Consider the following 22,913-nt stretch of genomic DNA (forward strand, 5'->3'; position numbering starts at 1 on the left):
GTATTGATGATAGAAGGCTTTCATTCTCTCTCTCTCTCTCTCTCTCTCTTTCTTTCAGAATTTGACCTTTAAGCTATATCTATTTAAATTTTAACACGAATTCGACTTTCTCTATTTTAGATATCCTTACGAACTCTGGAATAAGTGACGGACAACTACTTAAACCGCTGTACGCCTCCATATATTATTATCTTTATGGGCTTTTGGAGGATATTGTTGTTCAAGTTGATCCAATGAAGCTTTAAGAGGGGGGGGGAGAAAATAAAGTGTTTAACAAATTGTATACATTTCACGTTTGCTATAAATGCCGACTACGATCCAACTCAGTTGTATGCATCAACAGGCCTGCACAGCACACAACAGATCACTAAACCATTCTTTGCCGAATATAAACATTTAAAAGATTACATAGCTTTTAAATTCATTCCACAGTTTCGAAATGTCCTATAGATGGCGTATTAAAACGTTTCTGTTATTCTGTTCGCAAAAAAAGGGGGGAAAAATCCTTTTATAGATCTTCGCATTCGGTCTTAGATATTTCCATAAAAACTATTTGGAATATAAGAAGCAGCTTATTACAAAGATAACGTGCATTCTTCTCTAGTTGCTTTTTATGATCGGTGATTATTCTAGAAAAGGTGTCTAGAGAAACTACTGGCCAGATGGAATGTACAGACCTGTATTGCTGAGCTAAACAAACTGCTGTTCATAAACGAACTATGAAAGAACTACTAATCTGGAAGAAATACTCCGAAAGAACTATGACAAAATTATGAGCCCTTACGTCTAAAACTGTGAATGTACTACATGTTGTATTATGCCTTTACAATCTATAAGAAACAAAGCTGAAAGTGTTGGTAAGCCAGTTAAGATATGCTGTTCAAATAAATACCTACGCTTTCTCGTGTTTTCTGTTTACAACAAACAGCAAAATGAATGATGTTTGTAGCTGTTTAGCGATAATGGGATCTGGATATGAATTTGTATGAAGCGAGTGATGATTGTCATGTTCAAAAGGAAATTGTTGGAGCATATTATATGTGTCGAGATTATATCTATTTTTTTTTTTATTTGAAACAGCCGTGCATCAATATTCAATATTTATTGTATGATAAACACAAACACACAGAAAGCAGAAGGAGAAAATAATCACTCCAACCTTCTGTTTAACAAAAGCCCCGAATTTCAGACCATTTACTTTTTCCTGCGTTCGAGTTCCGAGTAATCCTTCGAGAGATGCTGTTACTTCCTGCAGATTACGCAGTATCTCTTTTCCCGGCACGTAATTCAATAGGAAACACTTTATCGTGTTACTTCCCACATTCGTGGATGAAATTGTCGAGTCCATTAAAGAATCCCGCGAACGAATATACACCCATTCTGCTTATTTGTTAACCTTCGTTGTCAACACTTAGGGTGGTTATTAACTTCGTAGATAGTTTCGAGGACGGAACACCGGAAAGGAATTTTGACATCCGGGGCACTTGAGAGGTAAGCAAAAAAAAAAGTCAATCCAAATAAAAACCGAGAATCACAAACCTCAATTTTTGCAATTTTGATTTTTAAATAAATAAAGAAATAGAAGATTAGTTGTTGTTTTATCGCAAACAGCTCATCAGTTGTCTAGTTTAATTTCTATCGGATTGCATGTATGTATTGTGCCAATACATCAGCATATCAACATCCATATCAACAATGAACAAACTTATCGAGAATGTTAGATATAATTATTGTTCGTTGAATTAACAAACCAAAACAGTGCACGAGCGCATGTAAAGCTGTAGTAATAGTAATGTTGCTTAGTCATGAGTATTGTGATGTACGTTCCCTCAGGAGAATATTCCAACTGATTTAAACGAAGAATTTGAGTCTAAGTCAAACAGCGCATGCGTGTTTCTGTGGTGACTTGCATGACGTCTGCAAAATCAGTTGCCGAGACTGCATTTTAAAAAGGGATTGAAATGGAACCAAAAATATAAAATGGGTTAACATAATAAATAATAAGATAAACAGCCTGGAGATCGTGCTGTATATGCCTAAATGGTTTCCAAATTGAACTTTATTAAGTGATAATAATAAATACATTAAATAATTATTAACAGCTAATAACATTACTTTGTTTTGTATGGAAGTTTTTAATATCTTTGGATACGACTACTTTATATAAAAGGAATACGTTTGCAAATACAGATAACATTTATTTGAATTTATTTCCAAACAAAGTATGACGTATTTATACAATGCTTTATTTTAATTTTTTTTTAATGAGTTTGAATGAGCTAATATTTAAACTAAGTAATGAAACTGATTAGGTCGTGTAAAAACAATTATGGCTTTCATTTGAAATTTTGTATTGCTTTAAACTGGATTTAGGTTCCATTTTATTGCTTTTAAGAAACTGGACAAATCGATTAAATTTACTGGTTTTTTCTTCTTAATAATGAATACACTAAGATGATGGAGACATAAAAATTTAGTTTCTTTTATATCGAAGAGCTGTATTAATAAATAAATATATTTCTTCTTCTTCTTCCCTTCAGGTATTAGGCCTAGTGGCCTATTACGGAACTATCTTTACCCGTTCTAAGTCATACCCGTCCCGAGGATAGGGTGGCTAGCCCTATGCTTCCAGGTATAGGGCTATGGCTGTAGCTGCGTGTGTTCACTGGGCCGGTTTGCCAGCTTGCGGCAGGAAAAACCCCAGATAAACTGGGGGAGAAAAATCCTGCTATCTACGCCCAAGACCGGCTAACTTGGCTATGACTGAGGAAGATCCGTCAGCTCCTCACGTCAGCGATGGGGATCGAACCCAGGATACTCCTTTTCCAGACATATGGTTGCGAAGCGCACAGCCATTAACCTAACCGTCGGACTAAATACAGTATATATCTATTAGGTTTTTAACTTCAATAAGATTTAAATTATCTTAAGAAATAAATTAAATTAAAATAATGGAAGCAGTAGAAAGGTGATTAAAATAATCTAATGATCGTAATGACAGATTTTGAAGGAAAAAAAAAAAAAACAGCTGTGGAGAGGGTGGTGAGGAACCGAAAATCGAATCATTATCTTTTGAACAGAAGCAATAGAATGTGTGTTTTTTTTATTATTAATCAAATAATGAATTATGATTTGATTACGATAATCTGTTAATTAAACATAGGTTCCAATGTTTTCACCCAGTCTTCGATTAGACAGGCTTTCCACTTTTTTTAAAAAAATTACATGAAAATGGAAGCAGCTGAACGAATGAGCCAGTGAATGGAGATCGATCCATCATCCTACTTAGACTGTAATACCAGATTTTGTTTCCATGTTAACTCATAGTATTCTCACCTTAATTTGACCATACCTACCCATTTATGTCCATGTATATGAACAATGTTCCAACAACAGATTTGAACCATAAAATTCCCATTCGGAGAGCTTTTGCCACAAAATATCTGATACACAAACTATAAAAAAGCTGTGTAAACATTCTAAGCAACATATAATGTATGCATTTCAGTCGCAACCAGTTCTCAAAGAGAGTGAACGTTCTATTTGATCGCAATAAAACGAGAGAAGTATGTTTACATAAGCGCAGTTAGATCCAAAGTGGAGCAATCATTAGTCTGTTTGATATTTGGTCAGAGACAGAAACACACACACACACACACACACACACACACACACACACACACACACACACACACACACACACACACACACAGAATAACGTTCCGTATATGAAGTTGCTAAAACTTCAATACACGTACGTGTATGCTTGTATATTTTTCATTATTTTATTGTTCTGTTGAGAGTATTATGGATCTCCTTCCAAAGTGAGTTTGAACAGAGAGAACATAAAAATATTCGAGTAAAGCTAATAACACATGACCAAAGTGTTCAAGATCGTTCCATGGTTGATTTTAAGTCAGCTTACTGACGAAAGATAACTTAATATGAAAAAGTGTTCTATTATTAATCTACCAGTTTATCTTAACATTTTGCATTCTTTTTCTGTTAATTATCACACATTCTGCGTCCGTAAGGCATGCAATAATACGATTGTATATAATTTAACTTCAAGTATCTGCAGCTTATCGTTCATCAGTCGGAGATTTCATCGTTGACGATTTGAGTGTCAGGTCACAGAATTGGGGTTGAATATTTCGAATTAAGAAAGAAACAAGTAAGCCTAGGAGGCCACTCGATGCATCATATCTGATAAATTGTATGCGTTCTTCTGACTACTTGAACTGTTGTGTGGAATAAAAAATTTCTTGTAGGAATAATCTCAGTATGAAACTCTCCTTTAGTTAGAAAAACCTTTATAAAGACTGTTCGTCTACTTCACGGGATTTGAACCCAGGTCTTCCAGCGAAGGAAATAATCGTTAACTTAGAGAAGCGCAAAAGTCAACACTGGAGCATGCAGCGGTTATCACAGAAGGCTACAATCGATACATTGTAGAATGTGAGTAGAATATAACTATTGGCATAATAATTTAGTTCACGTATATGTATATGATGATTACATATGAATATTTTACAGATATAAAATACGAATATTATTTAGTAAACATTTGTTTTTCCATATCACTTATATGTGAACTAGTATTAACTCTTACTATTATAACCTAGGTCAGTCAATTAAATAAATTACTATTCATTTGCGATATTATCTTGAAGGAGACGCCTTTAAGATAATATTGTTATTCGATTTTGAGGAAAAGTTTCAAATGTTTATTAATATATATGTAATCAGAAATCAGGGACTTCCCGAGGTCGATTGGATAAGTCTGTTTCAAGTTAGTTCATTTTTTGACCGTATATAATCATCGTCATCGTTTATTCATTTATGAGGCAAATATATATAGAAATATTCATAACAAAAAACTCATTAAGATAAAGTCTATTTGATGAAAGTGAGCCCAGTTGCTCCGTTTTGGGTCAAATTGTAAAACCTAATATAGACGCCAGCATGTGGACCAAAGACCATAAGCTGGTTCTCCAAAAGATTTTTGACCAAATATTTATCCGATAATATAATTCCCCAGCTTCCATGTAAAAAGAATTTAAAATGATCAATTCATTAAAAAAATCTATCTAATTCAGTTAGATGAAATAATTGTTTTAAAAATTGATGGAAAAAAAATACCCAAAAGGATACTTCCTTAATATTCTCAGAATAGATGCAACTACTTTCTTTTGTTAATTTGAGAATTATTTAATTATATAAACGAGTACGTTTATTATCATGCAATCAACGACATGGATTTACAAAGTCATAAAAGTTTAAAGTGAAACAATCGCTTATTAAATGACGATTTTGAACTATCAAAAATTCGCAGTGTAATCCCGAATTATAAAAACTGCTTTTTATTGTACAATAATACATCGAGTGAGTACGTTTTATTTATTTTTTTATATCTTAGTATTAACTGTTTCGTTTGCGATTAGGCTACATACTTTGTTAGGCACACGTACTAAGTGGAATCTATCCGTAATTTTTCTGTTTTAGATCTTCACATAGAACGTTATCAATGCTGCATTTGTATTTCAATTTTTTTATAAACACAATTATATTAATATGGTTTCGACCTGTTTATGAGTTATGTATTGTATACTTTACCATTAAACAATACTGAATTATCATTTAACTATACTGAATCGGTCAAGTATTCTGAATTAAAATTAATTCAATATGACGGTAAAATATTTAAAAATATAAAAAAATATTTCAAAAATATAAAAAATAATAAAATTTTAGAACACGGTAATTCTTTTACATATTATAAAATTGCTAAAAATAACAGACTAAAAAGTTTATAATGCATCGGGAATATCAACAGTACTTTTAAGTTAAAGTTCGATAAAACAAAAAGATAACCAAAGGTTAATAGCAGCGTATGAAATTCATGACAAAAAGCAAAATATACCTTATTTGATGTAAAAGGAATGAAGCAATAACAAAAGAATTAAATTAAAATAAACGCATTGGGAGACGGAGCATATTAAAAGAATGCAAATGGAAAGTAAATACCATATCAACTATTCGTGGGGAAAAAAAAAGAAAAGTCCAAGATGGTCGCCCATTGAAGAAACACCAATGGCTTTTGAAGCGAGCAGCCATTTCAAGCCTAAGTCTTTGAAACAGACGATAAAACAATATCAAGAAATACAAATTATTGATGTTAATACACCAGTGAACACAGCAAGATAGGACAAGACACGCGTATGTAGAGGTCACTTTTCTTTGTAAGACGCATTTTTGGAGCCTAAAAGTGGCTTTTAGGCTCACTCCAAAACTCACTCACACCTAGACTCCAAAGTGAACTAAGCTCCTAGGCTCACTAGCGACAATATCGCTAGTGCCTAGTGAGCTTTGGTTGGAGGTTCGATTCCTTTTGTATTATGAGACAAACCTCTCTGAAGGTGAATTAACTGATGTCATGACTGCATAGCAAGTTTTTTCTCGAAATTTCGTATTTTCGATTTTGCAAACCAGTCAGAGGGGTTTGGTGTGCAGTGACTCTAATATCCTCCCCCTTTCACTTCATTCTTACGCTGATTTCTGATCTGAGAATTATTCGAAACATCCCTCCATTAATATTATCAACTTTTGTTTACATGTTAATTAATGTCGTGCATTTGCTTTCTAAACTCCCAGATTATAATTTGTTCAATTATAATCTGTATTCCCTTCTGAGTGATGAAGCACAGTCGCCTATGCTGCATTCAGAATTCACTATTCTGTATTTATTTAATATAACACGTGTGCGTTTAAAGATCACATGATTTTTAGCTCCAAAATTTAGGACTTTTCTCGTCATCCTGAACCTAACATTAGTTACCACGTAAGAATTCTACGCTGCTTAAAGGAAGAACGAAATTTGGTGGTTCATTCTTACAAACACTGCCCCTCCTTAAATTACGACTACTCTTAGTCTAAGCCGGTGCTGAAAAAGAAAAAAAATAATAAACGCGAATGGCTTCCTTTAACATTTATATGCGTTGCTGCCACCAGAGGTATATATTAATACCGAGACCAGACGGCGATCTTCCTCATCCCGGTAACAGATTAAAATCGAACTACTATCCATTAAGTTACATTAATATCGAACTGCTATCCATTACCCTACTCAAGAAGGTGACAATTATATTCTTCATTATTTTTACCGAGGGGCAAAGCATCGAACAAGTCTGCAGAAACAACTGAATTATCATTGTATTTAATTAGCAGGTGAAGTCGCACCTTCTTCAGACACTACCTCACTAACGCCCCTCAGGAGAAAGGAACTAAAACAGGGGGATCATTTATGTAATTAACCCCCTAAGGGTGAGGAATTTGTTAATTCCCCACACAAATCATTTGTCAAGGAATGCGGCTTGTTTCCAAACTGCTTATCCAGACTGCTTTTATGATGGCGATGATTAAAGTGCGCGTGCAATATAAACAGTGACCTAAAAATTAGCAAGAACATAATGTGCCACCAAAACTGCCGTCTTTATTCGCTACATCAAATGTTTTGTTAGGCGCTATGGTTTGCATCGTTAAACATAGTTTGACTTTGGCCCATCTGTTGGGCCGCTCTAGCTTAGGGCATTGCAGTCGTCGGTCTCTCTCTCTCTTACACACACACACACACACACACACACACACACACACACACGCATAAACGTACGATTCTCTCATTAAATAATTCGGTGTAGACAACTATCTCACGAAAACCACGAAGACCCTAAGTTTATGAAAAGACTACTTAAGAAATGACAGGGGAATATAAGAAAGTGCAGATATTCCTTTACCACCTGTTGACTAACAATCAATCATTTATATAAGTCTTCTACAACTAAATTGCCGTTTTTATTATACTGTAAAAAAATAGTGATCATCTCAACCCAGACGATTGCTTTCTAGGATTTTAAATTTTATTCGAATGGACAATTTTGCTATGGAATTCATCAGAAGATCCTTATACCTGAATTTAGATACATCCCGAAGTCCAAGTTGTGGTACTTGGCTCACTCTAATAAGAATGCTTGTCACGTTAAAACAAAAAAGCAAAAAATTTCATAAATAATTTTATGAAATAAAATTGTGAAATACATATACTGTGTGTGTGTGTGTATATATATATATATTTAATGTATATGTCAGTTTTAATGACTGACTCATGCTACAATATCGAAAAACAGTAATAATCATGGAAGAATAAATCATTTGCACCAACAGTTAGCTTAAAAAAACAGGAAATATTAAAACAATTATTTTCAAGTACGTGGCATGCGTCAGAATTGAACTGGTAGTCTACGGTAAGTTACATCCTTTGGCTAATTTATCTCATTGTTTTTTTTTTTCAGCATCGTAAATAGCGATACGCTGTTTTGAACAGTGACTAATAACATACAAATCATGTTGTACTCGGCTGGTGACACCCATTCCTCCATGATCAACATATGAACCATCCCTTCTCTATAGAAATAGTTATCGTGTATTTAGTATCCCGCAACGCTTAAATTCCGTACGAATTTAATTCACTTGCATTAGACATGGGGCGTTGTAATTACATGACACCTTCAATACGATAAACTGATGAATCATGTTCATCACATATCAACAATTAAAAAAAAAATCCATGTTTATAAATTATATCGAACAATGTAGATACCTGATAATGTATTTTAGCTTAACGATTCACACTAAACAACCTCTAAAGAGCAATAAGAAATTCCCATCCATCTTTTAGAGAAAGAATTACATGCGAAATAAGAACTACAATTCGGAACATTGTACTTCCGAATTGTAGTTCTTATTTCGAACTACAATTCGGAACTATCTATCGGGTAGTTCCTTTATAAGTAGATTAATGTTGTTTTATTTATTACACGATTTATCTTCTTTATTGTAAACAAAACAACAGTAATATAGCTACGTAAATCTAATGTTATGCTAAAAGTCATTATAACAATTAATGTCATTTATATCACATAGGTCATTCGCTTATTTCGAAAACATTCATTTACTCATCTTTTAAAGAGAAAAAAAACTGTGTACATAATACTTGAGGCTTTTGACACAGCCGTTGTCAACGCACGATGAGAGTTCACATTGCTCAACTTCAACAGAGCTTTTGAACTTGGCATTTGTTATATGCTATTATTTGAACGTCCACGTTGTCATATGTAAAGACATCATTGCGTACTGTCACCTCTTCAAGTTTCGACAGTATTTATTTCGTTCATCTATCATGTAGGGCTATTTTAAAGTGACAGCAAGGTGTTAATATCGTTGATATTTAGTTTGACACAACATTATAAATTTATAATAACGTCCCGAATGTATAGTTAGTACTGATAAGAAATACAATAAATGGCTGAATCCCAATAGTTAGGCATTCTTTAGGCTTAGTTAGTTAGGCATAGTTAATACAGGTATCCCTCGATGTTACCGCCTATATCAAAATCGCGTTAATCAAATCTAATAATCAATGGTAAAAATTACAATTCGTCCATGATCGAGTACTGTATTAATAATTCGTTTTATATGGTACTCTTTTAGGAAAGATAAAAAATGAATGCAAAGTAAATGTTTAATAAATGCTTGTACCTACATTAGTTACTGCAATTGTTTTATCAAAAGAAGTTATCAAGAGTCGTTTGAACAGTTTTAGTTTTTTTCTTATCGGCATAAATTCTACGATAACAAGCAAAATGACTCTCCAGACCTCCATTATTGAACAAAGAATAAAAAACAACAACTAAACCATACTATTCTGACATCGGAGGTCGCGGTATCTCTCAGATACAATTTACTGTCAAATATCACAAACCTTTACATAAAACGTGTTAAACCAAACTGACAGCAAAAAAAAAAAAAAAAAACAGTGCGGAATATCAGTCGTAACATATGAATGCACAGCTACTCATGACCTCCAAGCTATACCCTGAATTGTGTAAGAATATTTATATTAAACATTTTGCATGTATCTGTCAGATCAGCTGCGAGCTCCGCAGGGTTAAAGGCGCGTTAATCAAAATTTTTGCGCGTATATCAAGGGATTGCCGCAATTAATTTGGCCGCGTTAATCAAATCCCGCGTTAAGTAAAACCGCTTTAAGCAAGGGATACCTGTACTTTTCACTGAATGATATTTAAGTGACATCGGAACATTATCCTTAATTAGAAAACATTCACATGCAGTCTATCTTGGATATTTTCTGATCATGGGACTCCCTTATATTCTGCATCATGTCTTTTATTTTTCGCATCAAAAATTATGCAATCATAAACGATAGCATACTTAATCGTTGTTTTATATGCAGTAACTCTTTAGCAATTACAATTTGTCGTTTTATATTTGGTTTCAATTTTTTAAATTTTTATTCCAGAGTAATTATATGTCTACTTCAACCAGCATATTATTTAATTTAGATCTAGTATAATCATTTTAATTTTCTTTAAAAAAATTAAAAAATACAAATGAAAGTGGCGAATCTAACCATAGCTCATCGGACGAAGGATGCCTACGGATACTTGAATGTATTTATTTAAAACAAAAAAAAAAAACAAAAAAAAAATTCGGAAACACGGTAATGCATGCATTTCTCTGACTACTTTATGGAAGTAAAAATCTAACTACCTCCCCCCCCCCCCACACACACACCGCTAACTTATTCTTGATTGAAGAGGCTAAGAAAACTTCTAAGTTTGTCAGATTTCTTCAACTACACAAGCCTGCTAATTTACCAAAAAGTCGTTTTTTTTTAAGTGAATTGGCTTCTCAAAAATTTCACTGAAACAGAGCATGACTGGTTGGAAAATTTCCTGAAAATTATGTAAAACCATCCACCATTGGGTGTCCATATCAGACACCTTGAATACCAAAAACATCGAAGGCATCCATGTAGAAGGATTATCTCTATTGAATTCTTGACACCGACGATATCTCCTTTAATATCTGATGAGTAAATTTTCTGATCCACTAACACCCCCTTTATGATTGCGTAGTCTATCTTTTTTGCGTTTTGCGTTAAAAGATCGTATCGTAATAAAGTCCCCAACAAATCCATCGTCTTTCAGCTTTCTGTCAAGAGAAAATCACCCTTGTTAACTATGGTAGGCAGCTGTCTCAATTTCCGGCATTATCATTCTCTCTCTCTCTCTCTTTGACTCGTCCTTATAATGCATACCAGTCTCCTGATGATATGGAAGAAGGGAAAAAAAGTCATTTAGAAAAATTGCTTTATAATTAACATGGTCATGTTTGTTGTAGAAGCGGAGGGGGAAAAAAATGGTCATTCATCATTCCAAACAGCTCCGATGTTGAGAACACTTACAATTATGCATTCAAATAAAAGAGATGTCTGTCTCTGAAGCTAATGACAGTTTTTAATGTATTCATCTACCGGAAGAGGGGGACACTGAGCGCTCAAGGCGATCTTGTCCATACTTTAATTCTTTTCGTCAGATCAACATGGTGCGAAATAGATCTGTAACCACCCTTAATATGTTTGTGTGGATCCCAAAAGTGGGAGGGACTTAAGGGGGAGCCCGGATATGTCTCTTCATTATTCAGATTATGTAATCAGAGTTCTGCACGATTTAGGCTCCCAAGTTTGTATTACAAGGACAGAAAAAAAAAATGGATAGAAGTTGGTAGTTTTTATTTGATAAAAAATATTTAAAAAAAAACGTGTATATTCAGTTGGTTAATTGATATTCCGATAAGATGAACTTGACAATGCTAAATGTAAATTATCAATTGTGGAGTTGTACGGCAATTGATTCATCCATCTTCTGTGGTTAAGACCGCTCTGTCTGACAGCAACATCACTTTAAGAAACATCTGCCTTTACAAACAACTTAGATATGAAGTCAAATTTCATTTTAATGTTTTCATCGAGGGTATACATTGATAAATCACGATGAATCGCGTTTATCGGATTGAACAGATTTCCAATGCTGCTTAAGTTACTGGCGATAATAATAAGTACGTGTCTTTCTTTTACGATGTGTATTTTAAGCCAGTCCGTCACAGAAACTGGATGCTAAGCGATATTTCTTCTAAGGAATTATGTACATGATTTGAAAAGAGTTATTTTTGAAAGTTGTTCGCTTAACCCACTACCTGTGTTATGATAGATCGGAGGCAAAGCTAATTCACTGACTTGGAAAGAATAATAACAGCTCACTTTTCAATAAGTTAATTGAGTGATAGATTAAAAGGAACAGAAACAACTGGCTGAAGTCTATCTGTCCTTAGGTGCTTAATAATTTTTCGTAGCCGGTGTGAGACTCACTGAAAACCTAAAGTAGTCTTAAAACACGCCATGTTTCGTGGAACTGTATTTAAATTCTGAACTCTCTGAAGATCGGTATTGAGTTTTCTTTGAACTTCTGGCATGTTAAAGATTATCACTAAAACTAGAAATATTTCGAAAGCGGCTTGTTTGATGGAAAGAAGTTCGTTGTGCTTTTTTTTCTCTTTTTTTTTTTTGTTAATCGAAAGCCAGTTATTCATTTAAGCAATGATAACCTATTTTTTCTTTAAATGTGCGCCTGTCACTCTCAAAAACAGACAAACAAGAGAACACACACACGTGTATTCTAAAACACATACAGAGATTCGGATGTTGCCTTAGAGTTTATCTACTTCCATTCAGAGAGGATTTGCTTGCATTTGACTTATCGATGACCTGCAAACTCCAAAAGCATCCTAAGAAATCTTAATATAATGAGATGTTTTTTTTATGTATTTTTCAGTAAGACTTATAAAGCCAAAGTTAACAGTAGAAATATTCTACCCCAGACTTCGACTAACTCCAGACAGAACGGTAGCAAACATAACCGCTCTTACAGCGCTAGTTAAAAAAAAAAAAAAAAATCAATTGTATATTCATTTATAGCTGAAAATCTCTATCAGCGTAAATGTATGAATGATACTTGGTGATTCTGTGTTGCAAAGCAAATTGGAAAAAAGGAAGAGAGAGAGAGAGAGAGAGAGAGAGCAACATCTCACATTTATCCAATATACAGCTGTTGGTTGGATTAGGGCCGTAGCAATTAATATATTAACTCTCTATGCATTAATCTCCAGTGTATTAACTGTGTTAATTGAGTGTGTTTTGAACAAATTTGCCTGTTTTGAAAATGAACAATCCGACTTTCTGGAAGGAAAACCTTATCACCCCATCCCCCCTATGATACTGGCTAACTTATATTCATTTGCAAAACTAATAATAATTGGTAAAAATAGCATAGAAGTATTGAAGAAAAGAGCCTAAAAAAGCTTAACTTTGCCATAAAACTATTAAAAGAAAGGATAAAAACATCTAGTATTGTTTTATAGCTAAATAACAAAACAATGTAAAGGACTCAAGTAAAGTTCTTTTGAATTAGCTCATTACTTAAAATTATTGAAGGTTGCATTCTCGTAAACTATCGGTCAATTTCGAAATATTTTTTTTTTTTAAGTTTTAAGAGGTAAACATTCTTTTGCTGTTTGGTTAAAAACGATTGGAATATTTATTATCCCTTACGTTAAAAATGGATGCAGATATGGTTGCAATCTATTTGCGCGTCTGCACACTCGTGATATCTACATGGTTCAATCTTCAGTCTATTGTTTAGTAAGGGTCCTAGCCTGATGCATTATGGAGTGAGGGATCGAAATGTCATTTAAGCAATGGTTAGAATTTATGGCGAATTTGAAAATTTCTTTTGTGTTTCGACAAATAAAAATATCATCTATAATTGTATTGTAAACATAAACGTCAAACCTAACTGATCGACCGTATTGTATAAATGACGTCGTCATCCACCATGACTTAGGATTATTCACTATCCTTTTCTATATAGCTAAGAGATAAGCATCCAGTAATGCTAATTCTAGCCCAATCAGATGAGTGATGCTTTTTTTTTGTTTAGAAATCCCGACTTAGTACGATAACTGCATTCATAAGGAGACTTTCAAATATAAGCGCGTTATCTGGTTTCAGATGGCAGTGACGTAATTTTTTTATCTTAGAAATACATGTTTTTACTCTCAAGTAACAGATAAACAGGCCTAAGAACACATAGAACTGACAGATGTAAATATATTCGCTGCATGGCTTTAATTCCTCGACGTAATCCACAACAATGATGGTAGTTCTTAAGTGCAACAATAAAACGACTTCGTTTGCTTAGTTCAGTGCTCAATTAACAATGAACTATAGAAGCGACATCTACTGCTATTTTTAAATATCAGTTGGTGTTCTTGCAGTAATGCTCTTTTATTTTATAACTATTCCCGGGAAAGATTCCATGAGACTACAAAGTACTGCTCTTTGTAACTAATTTAGTTATTTTCAACTTGCCGTTTGAAGAGCAATGTACGATATAGACTTATCCCTAAGAGACGGAGAACGTGTGTTTGACTGATGGGGCATGACTGGTTGCAGAAATTGTTTCGAAGACATCCGTTCTAGTCATAAAAAAACACCCAATAGATTACTGTAAATGAAAGGGAAGATGAATCATTCTTAACATGGGGAGGAATAGCAAACACCCAACAAACGTTTTCTTAACTATGTAACTAGATTCCATTTCCGTTATAGTAGGAGCGGAACTTGTATAAGCAATGTCCAACTGGAGGTTAGCCCTACGGAGTTTTCGAGATTCTCCCTTCTTGGTATCTCGGGCGTTTCACTCTGCATAATACGCCAACAGAATACATTCAATTTACAGACATGCTAAACCGGTGTCATAACTAAGTTTCCTTGAAGTAATTTAAATAACCAATCAAACTATATCGTTAATGCTATCAGCGACGATGTGTAAAAAGATACTAAATAAATACCCACTTCACCTATTTTAAGCATCGGTGACGAAACTGAACGATCTGACCTGCAATGTAACTAAATCTAAATAGGAAGTTATAGACTAAATGCTGGGAATGTCTATAGACTCATTTTGCTTCAAATTAAGTGGATTTGTCATAAGTTCAAACACTTCCATTAAGATTTTCAACTTTAAACTTAGCTGTACAATGATTCTTCCTTTCCTTTTTTTCTGTTACTGCTTGGATTATTGTCGTATTGAGCCATCAGGCTTTCCCACTCAATATTCTGCCAAAACCTATGAGTCTTAGTGGACATTGTGCAAAGGCATCACAACTTATTAAGGCTGTGGGATTCTGAGACATTTGTCTGTGACAATAACAGACACAACAACAACAAAACATCTTAGGCGCACAGTCTTCAGATGAAAAGAGGACAGCAAAGAAGTTTTGTAAAACGTTATTGACGAGTTTTTGGTTTTATTTCTTCAGTAAGAATAAGAATCCTTTTAAGTTTTTCAGCGATATTTTTTGAAACGTACCATTGAAAGGTACTTAAACCAATTCCGAGTATAGCGTTATATATGACTTACTATTCAACATTTTATATATATAAATACATGCTAATCGTATCGGAATATAAGACACAGTGCGTTGTCGACATGTTTAATGTAGCCTATACATATTTCCATATATTAAAAATACTCATAAAGAAAGAAATTAACAAGTACTACCGGAGGGAGTGGCACTCCTGCTTATGGACCGGGTCTGAGCCCTGAAGTGGTTAAGTTGGTCCCTTTACGACTCTGTCATGACTGTGGTTAGCTGTTCCCTAAAATGTTTTAGCAACCAATTGGGAGGCTTCAACGCACTCTGTCTGCTTTCCGATGGCCAACTGTAATAGTGTGTCATGGGCTGGTATTCTCCTGCAGCCACAAATAGCACATAAACCCCTCCAGAACGTTGTTCAATGCGTTACCGATTTCTACATTATACCGAAGCATCAAGGGCGTTTCACCTTGCTCGCTAGGGTATCTTGGTAACTATGGCAACGATAACAACAATCCCTACTAAATGCTTTCCCAACGTGAGGCAAAGTTTATGAATAAGTCAACGGTGTCATATTGCAGTCAGGTAGAATAATAACCGCTAGATGATGTCATCACGTTTCCCGTGGCTTTTCTCCTCCCTACAACAACAGTCGAAGAATCCCTACAGTGTCGAAACAGATGTTCGGCTAGAAGTGAATAAAATATCCATTTGTTCTTAAATAAAATATAGATAGGATAACTTTGCAAGCAGTATTGATATTGTGCGTGTGTTGGGTTAACAAACACGTGCCAAGTGATGGGGCTTTAGTTACTTTACCCTTCTCCAGTCTCGCCTTTTAACCATTTAGAAAGTTCATAAGTGATTAAGCTCAAATATAATCGAGAAAATATGACATTGTATACGTATAAGGATTTCCTATGAATCCTTATACGTGGATTGTTACATGTTTTAGCTTGACAACCTTTGTAAATCGGTGAAACCGATCACCTGGTTTGTAAGAGGCAGATTGGCATTTTTATTTGGTTTATGGAGTATGCTTTTCTTTCTCGTTGAAAGGAACAATCATTAAATGTATGAAATAGTCAGCAACGTAACAAGTATATTATCAATGGATATTTTTATCTGAATTGATACGCTGTTTAAAATTTTTAAATAATTATAAAAATCTTAAAGCCCTACGTCATATTTTAAATACCGATTCCATTTAGAATTGTCATCTCATTTGATAACTGACAGTTTGAATTTTTATCTTCTACAACGCATATCTATTCTGTTTAGTCCTGTTCTGTGATTCCAACTATCCCTTGGCGATCTCTTCAAAAACGCCTACAAAATTTGTCCTTGCTTTGTTTGGGGAACCAGAAATTCCTGTCCATTCTTATAAACCCGAAATGGATCCTTACAAGTTTTCCTTGGGGGTGTAGCACACAAAAGAAAAATTGACGAAATACATTAAGATAATGATATTTTGATAACAATGGCTCTTGGGATGATTTATGTTAGAAACAAAATAATAACCGACGATGCCGCAAACTGCAATTCTACTGGGAGGAAGAGGTTGAAACTAATGATTCTAAATATTTACGCCGAATACATTTAACAACAAACATTTGTTTAAATCTGTGTTTTCCAGGTTGCGGTCATTACATACATATTTTTTTTTTAAATATGTATTTAGCATATTTACGTATATCAGATGAGTAGACAGCAAGAAGGATGATTGCATCGACTAGGAAAACTGTGGTTTACAACAACCGGATATGCTCAAATATAATAATAGAATGAAGCTGTATGTTCAGTATCTACTGAAACACGGAATAGGTGTATTAAAACTGATTGAATAGATAAGTTTACATTTAAAAATGGTCGAGGTCAGTTGAAATAAATAATTAAAAAATATATATATTTGGTAGTTTTGTGATTCATTAAATACTAAAAATCAGGACCTGTTTTGCCAAGAAATGGAATTAAAATAAAATCGAAACATAATTTGCAGGATAATATCCTTTCCAATAGCCGATAATTGCTATTTTTTTCAACTTCTGTTTAACCCCTATTGTTTATCATTCCTTAAAACGATGAGTACTCCAACATTGGCCAAGATTTGGCCACCACCCGAAAATTCTCTATTTCAGCCACCTGCCTCTTTTTTTTTTTTTTTTTTTTTTGCCACCGTTTGTCTGCGACTAAGCTTCAGGCAACGGCCCAGCAGGGATCAAACTGATAATTAAACATCATCACCAACCTTCCCTGGATTATATGGTTGCTGGTTTAATTCCTGTCTTCCTCGAGGGGAGGTTATCAGTAGGTAGTTCAACGCACAACAATAAGCCTAGAAATTGCTTAAGTACCTCTGTATTTTCGTTTAGCAAAACTACGGTGTTTACAACCATCTAAGTGAGACATTTAACAACATTGTTTCTTCCGCAATCTTTTTTTTTTTTTTTTTTCAGAGTGTTTTTAGGAGCGTATTTGTTTTCCTTTCTTTAGGAAGAATAAATTGCTCCAAGTAGTTCTTTAAATTAAGCTAATGCCAAGGAAAACACTAACGCAAGACTTCATAATTGATTGCGTAGCTTAGAATTCATTCTTCTTGACATTTACAATACCCGTATGTGATTCAGGAACATTTATTAATCCAACGAGGGTTGGTCCCTTATGATTAGGTTGATATACGTAAAGGTTTTATTAGCTGCTTGTTAAAACGAAACAGCAAAATTGCCCGGATGTTGTACCTCTGCATCTGAAAATGTATTTCAAGTGCTTATGAAGTGTACGAACTTTTTTGCGTAAATAGTTATTGATGACTCGAATGAAGTGACTTTGTTTTTTAAAAAGTGTCATAAAACAGTAAATGGTTGTAGCATTTCCATGAGGAGGAGACTTTTTTTTTTTTTCGTGGGTTGAAGATTCATTTGATTTATGAAGCTTTTATCATAAGTAAAAGCCATGTGACAACTGTCATTGTTCGAAAAAAAATAAAATAAAATAAATTCCCTTCAGAATTATAATATGTTAGAGCAGTGCGTAGTATGGAATCTGTAACAGGGTTTCATTATTGAAATCAACAACAAAAATGGTCGTTATTCTATAACTGCAACAGTTGTATTGTTGAAATTAACAATTAAAAAAATACTCTTAATGCTATAACTGTATCAGTTTCATTGCTGAAATCAACAATGATATATGCGCATGCTCGTTGTGATATATCTGTAACAGTTTCTTTGTTGAACTCAACAATGTTCATTATCACTCTGCTGAAATTGCAGTTATGGATAAGGACAAAAATCTGAAAGCTTAATTAACTTCTCAAACTAAGGTCGCTAGTCTCTTTTAAACTATCTTAAAACTTGTTAGAACTTATACTAAATATTAATTTAACTTAGCTAATAGAGAATAACATTTTCCCCTTTAAATATGTATTATTTACCGTGATTAATACTTTTTAATTAAATAAACAATTATTTATATTAGTCACTCGCGATCCATGGTAGGAGAGCGAAAAGTATATATTTTAAGGGATCTGAGGTATCATAAAGTCTGAGAATTTGCTTTTAATCAGTTATCTGGATGAAATTTAATACTTTTATTATGAAACAAGAATGTAAGTTTTTAACTTCATTCTTTTAATTCTCGTCCATGTTTCATCTATGTTTTGAAAATTGAATGATTTTGAGCATAAAAAAAATATTTTTTCAGTTTAGCTAATAACTGAGGACGCATAAATTCGGAAATTTTGAAGAAGAAATATCACTTCTATATTGCAAACGATAACTAGTCAGAATTCGAAAAAAAAATCATTCAAAATAGAGTAATAAATGATATACGAGTACATATTTTTATTATACAACAATGGGCATGTGGAAATTAACAATACTTGCAAAAACTAACAATATAGAAGCTGAAAACTATGCGCAGAAAATTACAATAATGGAAACTAAATAATATGTGCAGAAACGAACAATATTGAAAGTCATCAATATGCGCAGAAACAACAATATGGACACAAAATCATAAAATATGATTCATATTTTAACTCAAAATATTGTTGGTGGCCTACAATGTGGAGCTAAAAGAATATATAAACAGAAGTCCCATTTAGTTTCATAACTTGTCATAAAATGTTTACATACTGAATGAAATAAAACCAAGCAAAGCAATCACAACCTACCAAGCTGCTAATTATGATTAACAAATAAATCAAAGTGACAAATTCAGAAGTGCATGTCCTGCACTACTGAATAAATAACAATAAAACAATAGAGAGATCGTAGCAAGTGTAGATTAAATCGAAAGAAGGATGAGAAAGACTGCATGTCGGCAGTAGTCATGAAGACGATTGCTTTTTTCTTTACTGAACAACTTCGATTCAATCAAATATCGGAGGGAAGGAAGACGAGAATAGCACCCGGTGCTAAACGGATCAGCGAAATCTACGATCGACAACAGTCGGGGATTGAAATTTTGTTATTAGCATATCGACGGGTGACTGTAGCCACTTTCTCGATGACGGGAAACATTCAGACAGAAGATAAAATCAATCGGACGTTCTTACGGCATAAAATTCCCCTCCCACTTTCCGAACTATCGGTGAAGTATTCTGTTGTACAATTAGTGTCCTTTATTACACCCTTTTTATGCTAATTAGCAACGGATGCCGACATCCTGTGGAACATGACGATAGGAATACATAATTTATTTACAAATTGTGTTGCTTCATTCAAGGTTCGATAGTAAAATCTGTTCGGCGGCATATTGTCAGGAAACGTTATTAAATAGCTTCGGATGTGGTTCAAAGGACAAATAAAGCCTTATTGTACAGTATATAATATGTGCTGTACAGTATATGTGCTGTCTCACTCATTTTGATATTTAAAATTGAATTACAGCACATAAGTCGTATTTATCCAATATTTAATATTCATATTATATTCATGGAAAACTTAATGCAAAGAATTTGCTTTAGGTTGGATGTTTGTTTTTATATAAAACCTATCTTAACGAATTTTTTATTAATTTTTTTTTTTTCAGTAATTATTTCCCTTGTTGGTATTTTCAATTTTGTCTTTTTGTTCATTATCCAACTCTTCGCTAACTTTTTTTTTATCCTCTTTAGAACCTTACTTGTTCAGGATAATAAAACTTCTTACGCTGTACATTTTGCTACGCGGCCGTGAATGATTTTCGTATAATACTTCCTATTGATCGCATATTATTTTCAAAATAAGGATAGTTTATTGAAGCTCCTAATAATATGCTAAAATCCTATCAAAACAATACTGAAATCGAATGTTCCTATCTATTTTATACAGTTACCATGGAAGCAACAATCACGTTATGTTCAAGAATCAAAAAAAATTAAGTTAAAAAATAGATATCGAAATATGGAAACAATCAACACGAGAACAACAATTAACATTTTTAACAATGTTAAAACGTTAACAACAACAACGGAAGAAATGAAACAAGTAATGTTTTAATTTTTTTTTTTTTTTTTTTAATCAAGTATACTACAACTTATCTGGGCAATGGGGCTGAAAGTGTTCACTTCCATTTATCAAAATTCCACCAGATGGCGTTCACTTAACATATGAATAATGTAAATAACATTAGATGTATTACTTATCATAACTGAGAAGTAAGTGGAGAAAAAAAGAAATGAGGGGGTTCATATTTGGTCTTTCAACCGCTAGTATTCCTTCGCTAGGTTAATAACAAACTCCCCCCCCCCCCCCCCAGAGGCAAAAAAAAAAAAACTTCTACATGATAAATCGTCCTTTAAAAACATTAACATATTTTACCAGTGGCTATCTTTACATTTTTTTCTATTTATTTTTTTAAGGCTGTAATGTTTACTTAAAAACAGATAACCTATACAAAGTTTCTGATATCATAACCCTAAAGCTGTTTATTTGTTTCTTTGCCTTGGCACTGTTGGCTATAACACACATGATCTTGTATTACTACAATCTTACGATAGTTCTGTCTTCGTTACTCTGTGGCTGGAAAAGATTGCACTTAATGATACGTTAGAGAAGTAAATGGTCGTAAGTAATTGCGTGTGAAGTATGCTCTATGCTAGTGTTTCTTAAACTGTGTTCTGAGGAATCTTAGAGTTCTGTGAAAACTTGTGGGGATTCCCCAGAGCATACCCACACACGCACACATATATTCACAACGTATATTAGATGTGGTTTCTGAGGGGGGGAGGGTTCAGCGAATGCGGAAAATATTATTTTATTAATTAAAAATAGCTTACTTCTAGAATAGTTCAGTTAATTTGTAATATTACACATCATATTTTTTCTTGGTTAAAATATTTCTCATGTAATTCCTCGCCGATATCATTTTATGAAAATTTTCTTTAGGGATTCCGCGAAAAAAATAAACTATTTTTATCTTTGATGTCTCAAAAAGTTTAATAAACACCTTAATATGGTATGCATATAAAGGAAGAGGCGCTATATAAATACTTATCTTACAGATTTATATTTCAGAAAATCCGGTTGGATTTTATTAATATAAATTCCATAGAATCCTACTTGGCATTGATATTTTCGTTATCTTTAAACTGCATTTATCTGTTATCCTTATAGATATGTAACTTATAGATAAGCGTAATATGCTAATTGCATCCTTGTAAAACTCTGACAACTATCTTTAGGATAATAGATGGAGGGAGACAAGGATTCAAAAGACATCGTGTACTACAACAAAGACACACCGTTGCAAAGATTGATTTCCTAAAATGTCCACGCTGTTGTATTCGGTACGGGATTTATTTTCTTGTCCACTGTTAATGATTGCCGTAGCTGAGCGTTCATGATGTATGATCACCTTGGCAGATTCGCCTCTTATTCAAGTCGACATCTTTCTTCAACGAATAAGATGTCTTAAATTTTTTTTTAATCTCCCCCCCCCCTTTCGGATCTATTTAGGAGTCAAAGATTTACAGCACCAGTAGGAGACAAAAGTCTTAAACTAGCCGATGAGGGGAAGGAGAGAGGGAAAGAACGCCGTTGGAGCCTAATAATCAGACTAGCTTAAAAATGATCACATGTTACAAAGGTAGCATTGGCCGTTAGGCTTAGTGTCAGGCCATCCTTCATGTGTATCGGACGGCTGAAGCAGCCGGTGCTGACGGGTACTTACAAAAAAAAAAAAAAAAAAAAAAATACAGAAAGGTGTATGAAAGAATCGTGACCTACCTGAGAAGTAGAGGGATACGTGTACCCAAATTGGGCGTAGGACATGCTACCGCTCCCACAGTGCGTGGGGGCTTCTTACGGTGCTGCCGACAGGTGAACTTTGTCTTCTTCAGGTCGAGTGGAGACTTTTGTAAGAAGAACCGCGACGGACGGTCCGAGAATATAGTCCTGCCGACATATGCAACGAAAAAAAAAAAAAAAAAAGTCACTCGTACTGGGAAGTTCAAACGAGTCTGTTTTTCTTTATTTTTATATTTTTTTACGGAGACCGTTCGCCTTGTGCGTTCCGATGTCAAGTCGACTGCAGTCCGGATCCACACCCAATTCCCTCCAGACACTTGGATGGAG

The 22,913-nt window shown here is 34.0% G+C and overlaps 1 protein-coding gene across 2 annotated transcripts in view; it reads right to left on the minus strand.

Annotated features, from left to right (window-relative positions):
- Window positions 1–22,664, minus strand: part of LOC150110177 (iroquois-class homeodomain protein IRX-4-like) — a 69,968-nt gene extending 47,304 nt beyond the window's left edge. For both annotated transcript variants that reach the window (XM_090391884.1, XM_090391893.1), the window contains exon 1: window positions 22,566–22,664. In XM_090391884.1, coding sequence (XP_090248010.1) covers window positions 22,566–22,610 — 45 coding nt within the window. In that variant the 5' untranslated portion in view covers window positions 22,611–22,664. The remainder of the gene's footprint in view (window positions 1–22,565) is intronic.
- Window positions 22,665–22,913: the final 249 nt, after the last annotated feature.

The sequence above is a fragment of the Typopeltis vanoorti genome, chromosome 1, assembly GCF_054136105.1.
Source record: "Typopeltis vanoorti isolate ZY-2024b chromosome 1, IOZ_Tvanoo_1.0, whole genome shotgun sequence".
NCBI lineage: Eukaryota > Metazoa > Arthropoda > Arachnida > Uropygi > Thelyphonidae > Typopeltis > Typopeltis vanoorti.